The sequence below is a fragment of the Etheostoma cragini genome, chromosome 16 (assembly GCF_013103735.1).
Source record: "Etheostoma cragini isolate CJK2018 chromosome 16, CSU_Ecrag_1.0, whole genome shotgun sequence".
Lineage (NCBI taxonomy): Eukaryota > Metazoa > Chordata > Actinopteri > Perciformes > Percidae > Etheostoma > Etheostoma cragini.
The window spans coordinates 2,479,302-2,491,768 of NC_048422.1; the positions used below are offsets into that span (position 1 = coordinate 2,479,302).

General features: G+C 41.9%; 1 protein-coding gene and 1 long non-coding RNA gene across 5 annotated transcripts in view; one reads left to right on the forward strand and one right to left on the reverse strand.

Moving 5' to 3' along the window:
* fech (ferrochelatase) overlaps positions 1-8,783 on the forward strand; it is a 19,323-nt gene extending 10,540 nt beyond the window's left edge. Inside the window, exons 5-11 of one of the 4 annotated variants that reach the window (XM_034895866.1) lie at positions 1,245-1,351; positions 1,977-2,075; positions 2,691-2,798; positions 5,532-5,696; positions 5,967-6,026; positions 8,490-8,638; positions 8,737-8,783. In XM_034895866.1, the coding sequence (XP_034751757.1) occupies positions 1,245-1,351; positions 1,977-2,075; positions 2,691-2,798; positions 5,532-5,696; positions 5,967-6,026; positions 8,490-8,627 (677 nt within the window). In that variant the 3' untranslated portion in view covers positions 8,628-8,638; positions 8,737-8,783. Of the gene's footprint in view, positions 1-1,244; positions 1,352-1,976; positions 2,076-2,690; positions 2,799-5,531; positions 5,697-5,966; positions 6,027-8,489; positions 8,639-8,669 lie in introns of those variants that run through there. The other 3 variants (XM_034895867.1, XM_034895865.1, XM_034895864.1) reach the window with 3 other exon arrangements.
* LOC117959030 overlaps positions 1-8,825 on the reverse strand; it is a 25,477-nt gene extending 16,652 nt beyond the window's left edge. Inside the window, exons 1-2 of the long non-coding RNA XR_004659857.1 lie at positions 8,772-8,825; positions 2,961-3,012 (exon numbers count right to left, since the gene is read on the reverse strand). This is a non-coding gene — a long non-coding RNA (uncharacterized LOC117959030). The remainder of the gene's footprint in view (positions 1-2,960; positions 3,013-8,771) is intronic.
* Positions 8,826-12,467: the final 3,642 nt, after the last annotated feature.

Genomic DNA, 12,467 nt, shown 5'->3' on the forward strand with positions numbered 1-12,467 from the left:
CCCCCCCCCCCCCCCCATGCTGGAGATCAGATATAATGCAGGTTTAAGGCACTTCCACATTTGTCACCGGATGATTTGTCCATTAATATACAGTCTATGGGTGGGATTAAAAATGGTGATGTCCTCAAATGTCATTAAAGTAAGGGTGTTACTGTGCCTATAAAGCTTACCTACATAAAGCACCACAACTTGAACATATTTTTGCATAAGTTTCCAATGTCAGATAGCCTGGAAATACCTGGGGAATTCATTAAGGGAAAGATTAAGGGTCTGGCATTTAGTAATGAAGTCGCCCATCTCTACCAGCTACCAGCGGAGCTAACTGGTAGATGAAACTGTTGTCATCTGTTTAGCTCTCCTCTGGCCCCACCTATATCAGGTACACCGATGTTATTTGAGAAAAAACGAGGAAAACATTCACGGCCACTACATATGTACACTGACCAACAGAAATGCTGTGACGTTAATAAATTCGTAGCAGCATTACTCAATTGGCAACTTCCAATTGTGCTCTCCGGGGAACCCTGGATTAGGAAACTGAGTCTTGGGGAAATGTGTAAAAAAATGTGTAAAAAAATGAAATAGGCTTTGAGGATCCCTTAAAAAAGTGTTGCAAAAGCAAAGCTCTGTAAGGCTTGACAGCTCTGTCACTCGAATGTAGTGCTGTAATGAGAGGCCCAAATTTAGTCTATTAGACATTTGGATTCCTTCATACAGTGATGTACACTTAAAGTAGTTCAATAAAAGTCAATAAAAACTGCACAGCCATATCAAATCATAGAACACTGTTGACGGGTTGCAGTCTGCTGTGTTTGGAGAATGAATTTGTTGAGACCTTACGCTGCACTCCCAACACAATGCCAAGGCTCCAAAAACATTAAATGTGATAATCAAATAGCCAGTGATTGACAAAAGAGACCCCCAGACCTTTTAATCACACCAAATAGAGCATATTTGTGCAGGTTTTACTGCGGGTTTACGTAACAAATGTGAATCATACATTGTATTGAAACCCTATAAATCCGAAAAGTAAATGATAAATATCTGCTTTCTTCTTTTTCCGATCTTCGGAAAGGAAACGCTGACTCAGACAATGCTCCCTCCTTTTCAGCAGCTTCTTTTCTGTCGCGCCACTTTATTTTAAACCCTCCAGTGGCGCTGCGCAGCTGTTGACAGAGGGCTGTGCTGGTTGGGTTATGAAACATGTTTACAATATTAATGTGCTTGTCTCTCTGTCCGTCCAGGCAGCAGTCTGAACGCCATCTACCGTTACTACAGCAACAGAGGCGACAGGCCAAAAATGCGCTGGAGTGTCATCGACCGTTGGCCCACACATCCCCTGCTGGTGGAGGTCAGACACACACACACACACACACACACACACACACACACACACACCCCAGTATTAGCAAATAGAACCAAAGTGCCTGCCAGGCTTCTCCTACTCTCTGAAAGAACAAAAATAAGTGATTGGAAAATTAATTGACTAGGTCAGGAGGTTGTCATGGCAACTAATGAGCTGAAACTGGCCATGCTTAGTCATCACAGCTAACAAGCCTGCCTCTATTTGTGTATCTCAACATTATGGCTTCCATTAGGGTTGGGTGCCGAATCCGGTACCTTTTTTTTGGTACTACTACTAATGACCGATTCACAATAAATCGAATGGTGCCAAACTTCGGTACCTGTATACGCGAGCTTATCTGTCCTCTCTGCGTGTTGACAGAGAGCGGGGCTCTGCTCTGAAACACACACGTAGAGGTGCGGATGGAACGAAATGGCGGTTTAAGAAATCACAAACACAAATGCAAGAACGAAAGTTTCAGTGCAGCGCAAGAAATGAATTGAATTGATGGGTTGTAGGGACGGGTTTGGAAGGGGAGAAGGAGGTGTATTTAGTGTGGAGTGTAAAATGTTCTAAATGGGTGTGTGTCTTTGTGTGTGTCTCTGTGTCGGGTCTGTCTGTGCATGTGTAGTGTTTTGCAGACCATGTCAGAAACGAGCTGCTGAAGTTTCCAGAAGAGAAGAGAGACGACGTTGTCATCCTGTTCTCAGCGCACTCACTCCCAATGGCGGTAAGTACCATGAAGTACTACTGCTAGTACGTCTAATAAAAATACTACCGCCTGCCTCTTCTCCTGTTGATACTAATGGATGCCAATAGTCCTATTGATGCACCTTATACTAGTACAACTAGGTGCACCACTTTGATTAAAGCCTGTGTGATGAATTGAGGAATGGTTCATGGTTTGGTGGGATCTCCGGCTTTGGTAGACTTGGAGGTCATACCTCCCTTTTGGTCTTTGTGCGGCAATTTCGTGGACAGAAGTCTAATTAAAGTCAATCAGTGTAACCCAAACAACAAACCCCTCTTAATAGGGAAAAATGAAAATTGTTTCCTCTTATTTAAAACTCAAACATCAAAGAGTAAGGACCTTCACCTCATAATTAAGTGGATTTTCTTTTAATTTATAAAAGAAAAAGGTTAGATGTTTTACACTTAATACAAGTCATCTTTTTTACATATATGTAGATATACCATAGACTGTATAAATTACAGTATATAGCCTTTATTTAGAAAACCAGACGTCACACCTGTATCTTTCTGCTATGGCCGTCATGTGCCGTTCTTGGCTTTCCACTGATACTATTGCTAATACTACAATACTACTCCTGTGTACCATGTGCAGGTTGTAAACAGAGGCGACCCATATCCTCAGGAAGTGGGAGCCACCGTACAGAGAGTCATGGAGAGACTGGGACACTGTAACCCTTACAGACTAGTGTGGCAGTCCAGGGTGAGTGCACGCGCGCACACACACACACACACACACACACACACACACACACACACACAGCAACAGAAAGCACAGACAAAGATACACATACACACAGACAGACAGACAGACACACATACATACATACAGACACAGACACACACACATACGCACACACACAACCACTCACACACACACACACACACACACACACACACACACACACACAAACATACTGACAGACGACGACAGAAAGCACAATCAGACACACAGTCCAGAAGATGTATTTAATATCCAAACAGGCTCAGTGGCTTGACGGTTAAATTTGAAGTACGGATTTGATTTGATTTCATTTGATTTAATTTGTGGGGGTATTTTGCCGACGGTTATGTAATACTTTAATACAGCCAATTATTCAAATGGAATTTTAATATTCACAAAGTCATGCTGTACATCACTGCAGATTTGCAGAAACCTCTACAGTACAACTATGTAACTTCAACTTTAGATAACTCTACACTGTCAGGTTTTTCAGTTGTCCGGGTGAGCGCCACAAGATGGAGCCACTTGTCTATCTAATACCTCAAAGCTCTTATTCCTCACGTCACTGCGCCTCAAAATCCACAAATCATTCATTAACTCACGCAGCCAATCATCTGTTTTTCAGCAAAAGAGAATTGGGACGTGTTGCTGGATACCTGTTTAGCACAAAATAAACCAGACAGGGGTTTAAATACTCCAACCAGAAGAAGGTGTAGTTCTGCTCATGGATGCTTCCAGCACCAGCAAGTCTTGTTTCCTGGAGAGCAGCTGTGTGCACTTTGCACCGGGATAATTCAGTGTCAACGACAGCGGTGCTCCTGGCCCCACCTCTGGACTGTAGCCATGCTTGTTGATGTTGTTGGCACACGTTCACAAAATAGCCTTTTCCCCCACGTTTTTACTATTTTTCTCCAGGTGCAACAACTACTTTGGTCCGTAGTGCAATGCAACACATACAGTAAAGTTGCTAAGGTTACAGGGGACCCCACTTCCGGGTTTTTCCTCAACCTGTGTCTCGCCCAGGTCCTGATATTAAACCTGCTCGAAATTTGGAATGTGTTGGCTCACGTCTTCATTTAACATGACTTCCCCATAAAAGGATTTTGCCAGAATCTTCTTATTTTTCAACAAGCAAAATACATGCCGTAACAGTCAAATGATGTCCTACCATTTTGTATGTTTTGAACATACGCGCCTAGAGGAAAATAGTGAAGATGTGTGACAACAGGCTATTTTGTGAACGTGTGCCAACATCAACAAGCATGGCTACAATCCATTTTTATTCAACCCATTTTCTTCTCCTTTTCTGCTTTGTTTTATTCCAATTTTGGAATAAAAATCCTGTCTCACGCATGGTATTACGTCCTGCCCGTGTCACTTCTCCGAAGACATCCAGACCCAATATCAAAGTGTTGGACGGAACAGACATACTGATACTGATGATCCTTACCAGTAGTGTTGTTACATTTGTAAAGTGTGAACTAAAGGTGGTGGTAGAGATCATTTAAACCAAAAGGGGCCATCTTCTGGGGACCATGACCATTTCGTCGACGTTAACGTTGCGTTTTTTTTTTGTGTAAAATCTTGCTACATTTACACTGCTTTCAGAAAGTTTACACACCCATGCTGAAGTTGATTAAAAAGAGGATTTAAAAAATATCTTTTGGATATCATTCTTAATGCCTTAATTTAAAAAAAATAGGAAAATCCAACCTTTTAAGGGCACCAATTTTCTTTGGGAATGAATAATGTATTGTAAATAAATAAATGTTTTTCCTTAAAATACAGGGGGCATAAGTAACACCCCCCCCTATGTTGAATTCCCATAGAGGCAGGCACATTTTTTTAATTAGGCCAGTTATTTCATGGATCAGGATACTATGCATCCTGATAAAGTTCCCTTGGCCTTTGGAATTAAAATAGCCCCCCCCCCCCACATCATCACCCTTCACCATACCTAGAGCTCGGCATGGGGAACTTCCCATAAGGTCATCTCTCAGTGCAAATCAAACCAGCTATTAGTCTAACTGATATAACACCATGCCTAGCTCTAGGTATGTGATGATGTGGGGGGGTATTTTAATTCATTTACATTAAGATCAATTTCCAATTCCCACTTTAGCATGGGTGTGTGAACCGTCTCAAGCCTCTGTACATCTCACCTCCACACTGCTCCACCCGGCGTTTTCTAGCCCATGAAACAGAGGCATTTGGAAACATTGCCGACACCCCCGTTTTGATAACTACTGGGTTTGGACTTCAGGCCTTTGGAAACGACGATGCACGCCAGTCAGTCTTATGTGTTAGGTAGGCTTACCTACCTTCAGTAACAGCTCCACGTCGGCGTCGCCCAAGCAAATAAATCCCTAGTCTTACTTTTCGTCATGGTTCTTTGTCCAAAGTATTGTCTGTATGTTCAACTTATATCAGCAGCGTAACGTCAGACAATCGACCCTCCTGTTCACACACAATCCCAGTGTATGGGAATGGCAGGTGTGTTAATATGAATGGAGGTTTCAGAGACCAGTTTGAATGCTTGTGTGGACGGAGTTCATTTGAAAACGTAGTAGTGTGCATGAATTTTTAGTCTGTATCAAAGAATTGGACCAGATGGACAAAGTGTTGCATTATGTCAACACAAAAATGGCACCCATAAATCTCCACTCTAAATAGAATAAACACGTTTGTCATGCCCTGTGGTTGGTCACTCAGGTGGGGCCCATGCAGTGGCTCGGCCCCCAGACGGACGATGTGATTAAAGGGCTGTGTGAGCGTGGGAAGAAGAACATCCTGCTGGTGCCCATCGCCTTCACCTCGGACCACATAGAGACTCTACACGAGCTGGACATCGAGTATGGACAGGTGCTGGGGGAGGAGGTAAGGAAGAGATAAACTCCACGTTCACTTTCCTAGCTCTCTCTCTGTCTTTGTGTGTGTGTGTGTGTGTGTAACCCGACACACTGCTTAATCGTCACAGTCCTAAACAATGCAATTCCAAAATATCCCCACTCATGGTTATATTTTCCATATGGATAGAAACTAGTGGGCTTTTTACCCCTAACCTGTTGGTAATATGAATGGTGGGTTTGGGAGTTTGGTGCAGTAACATAAACGTGTGACGTTTTATTCTGTCTTTCTTCCGTTCAGTGTGGGGTGGAGAACATCAAGAGAGCAGAGTCGTTGAATGGGAACCCTCTCTTTATGAAGGTACGTTTCACACACCTGTGTTTCCCACAGGTTGAGAATGTACAGGTGGTGGCGGGCGGCGCAGGATGTGATGCCTGGGATCCGTAAAAATCCGACCAATGGGGAAAAGAACTACCTGACGTTACCAGATCAATTAGAAATAAATAACAAACAACAACAAATTGGACTAAAAGACGATACAGATAAAAAAGAAAATATTGCGACATTATGCTGCATCTGACACAATTTCAGGCTAGTTATAAAGTTACATGTTATTATTAATCTCAACACCGTTTCCTCCTAACTCCTGTTAAATCACATAAGACGAGGGCTATCTGAAGTAAATTCTTGTTTATTTTTATCGTTAGAGTATTTTATCTGATGTTCGGGGTGCTTTCACAGCGGTGTGGCTGCGGCGTTTCTATGGTTTTATTAGTCGAGTTAATCCCACCAGCATGCGACTTCTACTAACAGTAGCCTATTTTTTTGTTATTGACAAAATTCAGTATACAGAAGAATCATATACAGAATCAGGTAAACATTAAAAGCATATGAAAATCAAGTGTACAAACAAGATAAAGGAAAAAAAACATCAAGGTAAAAATAGAAACTATACAAAGCAACACAAACGATGAAGTCACAGAATCTTCAATGATAGCCTCTGTGTTTGAAGTGCAACGTTGGCGCTGTAAAAATACACTGTTGTACGGGAAAAAGTGTAATTTGGATGTGATCTACCTGTGCGGTGCACTCAAGTTGAACCTATGTACGGGAAACCCTGCACACAGAGCTGACTCATGTATACAAACCTAAAAACTAACATAGAAAGCATCAACTCAGTTAAACTGATGGGATTAATTTCAAATTAAAAAGTAGCATGTCTGTATTTTTTCAAACAAGAACAGAGCGTTAGGAAAAAGGGGAGATGATAAAAAGGACCACAAAAGAAAAGCAAGTAGTGAGAAATACAAATAGGATTGAAAGAAGGAAGGAATTAAAAGGAGGGAGGCATGCATGGGTCTAATTTTAGAAAACGAGACCGCAGCAGAAGGTTCTGTGAAGTAAGTGAACTCCAGGCAGGAGATGGTCAATAAATGGATTCCTCCTGGCTTCCTTTCCTCTTTCTCTCCCTCGTCTCCTTTCTTACTTCCATCCTTCTTTCCTTTCCTCAACCCTGCAACCTTTCTCACAACTGTCTGTGTGTCTGTATGTGTGTGTGAGTGTGAGTGTGTGTGTGTGTGTGTGCCGGGTTTATTAAAGGAAGGGGGCAGATCAATGGGAACCTTTAGAGCTGACTACAGTAGAACTGAACCGCCCGGCTGGCTGGCTGGTCAAACCCGCCGTGCTCAGAGACCCCTCGCCAAGTCTCCGAGTGCGTGTGTGTGTGTGTGTGTGTCGGTGAATCAATATCCAGAGGATGATTAGTTGGTAGTTACTGAAGGATGGTTTCCTTGGTGTGGTTTTAGTTTCTCAGTGAGCTGCATCGGTCTGCTGCCGTCTGCGAGCAGCCGCCTCCGGAAAACAAAGAGAACGAAATGAATCCGAGATTTTACTGCAGAGCCTGGCTCGTGTCGCATATATTTTTTGATAAATCCTCGTTCAGATTGCCATCTTGTTCAGTCAGCTCACTTACTGTATGGAACTCCTCGTGTAGACATTCTTACCCTTGAAGTGCTTCTCGCTAATTCTCTCAGATTACGCATTTGCCTCGTCTCCTCTCGGCAAATATAGCACAACTCATAGTCTTAAAAAGCTGAACTTTAAGAATGTTCACATACTAAATATCTAAAAAGGTTTTAAACAAATAATTGCCATGGCCATTGCCAGAAAAAAACTAAAAACAGGGTTCTTAAATAATGGTCGGGTAAGAAATAATGCAAACTTCCGTAGTAAAACATACTATAACACGGCATCTGTAATAGCAACAGTCAGGTGCTTACTTTCTGTTTTTATTGAATAATTCAACATTTAGGGAAATTTGTATATTCAGTGTCTTGCCGAGAGTTGGATAATAACATTGTGTATGAAGCTACAGCCAATATTATTACTATTTAGATATTCATTCGTTGGGTAGGTATTTTGTGTTCAATTTTGGGTTACATTTTTTTTAAAGATATTTTTTAGGGCTTTTTTTTTCGTTTATTTAGAACAGCTGAAGAGAGACAGGAAAATGGTTGCGAGAAGGGGGGGATGAGACGCAGAAAAGGGCCCTGGGTCTGAATTGAACCCAGGCTGCCGGTAAGGTCTGAGCCCACATGGGGCGTGAGCCAGAGGCCGCCCCTGGATATTCTTTTATTTAATTCTTTTTCAGCACCGTAGACTAACGGCATCCTTGAATAAGTGTTGTAGCACAGTGTTTCCAATTCAGCTCAGCTTTATTTCATTTGTTTTTCATTCAGACGTGAACTAACCACAGACAGCTGTGAACAAGGGGAGTTGTCTCTCTTTACCTCCGTCTCACTATGAAATGTCTGTCCTGTCCAGGCTCTGGCAGACCTGGTCAACACCCACCTGAAGTCCAACGTGGCCTGTTCCCGTCAGCTGACCCTCCGCTGCCCGCTCTGCACCAACCCCACCTGTGGGGAAACCAAGGCCTTCTTCGCCAGTCAGCCGACCTCATAGAAACACACACAAACACGCACGTACGCACACGCGCACACGCGCTATGGTGCCCTTTTTGCAGCAATGCTACCTGTGAAGAAACTTAAGGCCTTCTTCCATAAACAGAAGCCTCACATACACACACACACACACACACACACACACTCACACACACACCGTGTCTCCAGCAATAGTGTCAGTTACATAGAAAAAGATAACATGAGGGACTGGGAATTGGACCACGAAAACATCTTGACGTTTGTTTTATTGTACGAACATGTCGAACGGGAGGAGTTTAACCACAGCAGGTACCTAACTTAAAGGGACAAATACGCAAACTCAATAAGAAATGGGCATATTTGGAAGCATTTAGTATATAATATTGAATAATCAAATGAGATGCTAATATTAGGCCTTTAGACAATTAGACAGTAAGACGACAAAAAAAGATCTAATATCTGCATCTTAACGCTCACTTCAGATAATTCCTGGTTCCGTAAATGTCTCCCAACCGGCACACCACACAGATTAAAACTAACGCAAATTGCGGATACCATTTGGCCACAAGTCTATGAAGGTAAAAGAACTGACACTGTGTGCAGAAACTGCTCACATCCCGTCCACGCTACAGAAAACAAAAGCCTTGCACTATTTCTTCGTGTGCGTCTTTCATCGCAGCTCTTCTGGTTTCATTCCATGCGATCAGCCCCTGTCAACCCCCATCAGAAACCCCGTTTGTCTTCTTGCTGGTGCTAAATGAAAAGCAGTCCGCCATGACGATGAGGCCACACACAAGAGATTTGGTCGCTTGGCTGTTTCTCTCCCTTGCTTTTCCACCTGTCACTTCATGCCGTCGCCCCGGCAGCCCTGCTGTAATTCTTGCATTGTGATTGGAGGATGTTGGTTGTTGTTCAAAACGCCGCTGCCTGTTAAGTGGATACCACTGAGCTTAAAGTGCAACTCTCGCCAAAATGCAACCGAGGGTCTTTTTGGGAATGTACCCAAGTCAAACCTTCGTTTAAAAGCATGTTTAGGATGGGAGCGCCACTTTGAAGATTTACCGTGTTCCCGTTTTTGGTCAAATGGCCTTTTAAATGGGAGAGCTAGGGGCGCTACTATGATAGCATCAAAACGACCGACACAGCAGAAAACTCTGCTCCAAGTATCACCAGGAGCTCCAGACATGAACTCAGCATTGAGAACATTTTTGTGTTCACAGAGTTTACCAAAAAAGGTTTTGAACAACGTACTAATGTATCTGTTTTTGTTTACGCTATCCGCCATCTTGGCAGTCAAAAAGTGTCAATGTCCGAATGCAAATGAACCATAGGAGGAAATGCCATTCTTAAATGAGGAATGGCATTTATATGGAATTAAGCTTTAGGAGCTTTCCATCTTTACTCTCCTCCCTCGACTATTTTTGACTATTTTTTTTTAGATGCAGTGAGTTGTTAAAACCTTCTTTTTTTTCAGTAAATATTGTGTACACAAACAATGTTCTCCATGCTGAGTTCATGTGTAGCGTCCCTAGTGATACTTGGAGCAAAGTCTCATGTTGGGTCAAGGCTTCTTAGTATTTTTAAAAAGGTGATGTTGACGCTATCATAGCCTTCACAAACATTCAGAAAGCCATTTGACCGAAAACAAGAATACGTTAAATCTTAAAAGTAGCGATTCTGTCCTTTTCATACTTTTAAACAAATGTTTGACTCGGGTACATTCCCAAAAAGACCCTAGGTTGCATTTTGGTGAGAGTAAAAGCTTAAAAGAGTAAAACAAAAACGATTTAGAAGGAATTGAGCGGCTACTTTTTTTAGGAGAGTCAACTTTGTGACAGGAAGTTTTAAGTTAAAAAATATTCCAATCCTCATTCTTAATTCTGCATTTATCCCTTTTCCTTCATCTATTCTATGTTGGTGCTTTGCAGAGCTAAGAAAGAAAACGCAGCGCACAAAACCAGATCCTGGATCACATCTGCAGATTCAGCTCATAATAATCATTTCTGCCCCGTGGTGACGTCTGATGTTTCCTTTTTGCATCCTCTCACTAATTACCTAATCCGTTATTAAAAATCCTTTTGAGCCTCTGAGCTAATAACATGCAGGTACTTCTGTTCATTACCAATACTGATCTAATACTTTGATTCATCCATGTTGAAATAGATGTCCGATTTTGTAACATATTTAGCAATTCACAGAAGCCTTTTGTTCAATTACTGTAAGCACAATGTATAGGCCATACAGTTTCACTTTTCAGTGATAAGGCAAAAGGTTTTTACAGTTAATTCATACATCATATGTTATTCACTTTTTAAGTTTAAAAAGAGAAAAAAAAAACGGAACGACACTCACAGTAATTTTTTATTTAAAGAATGCAGAGAAGTAGCACGATTATGTAGGATTAGAGTTTAGTTTTTTGTTGTGCCTAAACCTCGCTGCATGTCCTTTTCACCCACTCACACCTCCTGATCACAGGGCAGTAACTAAGTGAAGACCTAATCTAATTAGTCAAAAGGTTGAAGGTTTATATGTTCATTTATTTAGTTTTTCCATCCAGTGCTACAGCTCCGTAAAATGTCTTAAAGTTGACAGGTATGATTTAATCTGCTGCCCCATTCGGCATGAGACTCCGTAATAATGCACAAAGGTCAAAATAAAACCCTAACACTTTTAAAGGTAGTACTCGGTACCTCTAACCCTGTCCCTCTGCTGTTTTGGTCCTGTTATACCATGACAATGTGCCTTTACACTGGCTAACTAGAACACTGGACTTGTTCTTTATGTAATGTTTAGGTGTGCTAAACCAAAATGCTAACAGGAAAAATCCAGCCTGAAATCTGACTTTACATGTTCCTGCTGTGATCTTGGCCATCGACAGCCCTCCTTCTGTGTTGAAAAGATCCCGACCAGTGTTTTATATCCCAAACTTCCATAATAGGAACGTTGAACTGTACAACTTTGGCAAACGGCATGCTACACACCTAGAAGGCGAGCTAAGTGTTAGCAAACTGGTAGAATCATTTCTGCAAAGACTTCATCGCTTGCAGTTGCATATAATACAATATCAGAGGACAGTAGGTCGATCGAGAAGCTATACAATGTGTAGCCTATAGTTGGTTTCGTTTTTAAACAAACCGCTACAAATAGGTACCTGATAAAACAGTAGCTAATGTAGGCTACCTATTGTGCTGCTCATGAGAATAGGAACCCATGCTTAACCCCCCCCCCCCAAAGTTCCACCTGCCAATTGCACTCGCTTGCTAGCTTATTAGCTCGCTTGCTAGTTAGCCAACTAACCTGTGTTGCTAGTGCTCACATGCTAGCTAGTTAGCTCACTAACTAGCAGCCGTTCTGAAGATAATGTGAAAGAACGTACACGATAGCTGTTGACTTATTGATAGACTGAGCTTAAAGTTATTTTTTTAAACCAAAAAGCAGACCCTCAGACCTTTTATTCTCCCAATAATGCTCAATGAAGCTCCGTGAAGACCTTTGAGGTCTTTAGCGTTTGACTTGGAAAGAGCTTGTCACAATCGGATCAGCCTTTCTCTAGTAAGTAGGGACAGTATACAATGGGGCTTTTGGATGTGCTTGCGACTGATTACCAACGACGTGTGAGACACTTTAACATTTACAACTTCCAAATGTATATTTCGCTTAGTCACTGTCACACTTGTTGCATTTATTGTACAGTTCTTTTAGTCGGTAAATCCTTCTGCTTCCACTGTGTAATGCCAACATGCACATTACAACACATATCATCAATCAACACAAACAGCACTACTTTGGGCTTCCAGTGCTCTTCCACAAGTTTAAAAGTGCCGGTTCTGTAGTTTTATGTCTAAACATGCACAACTGATTG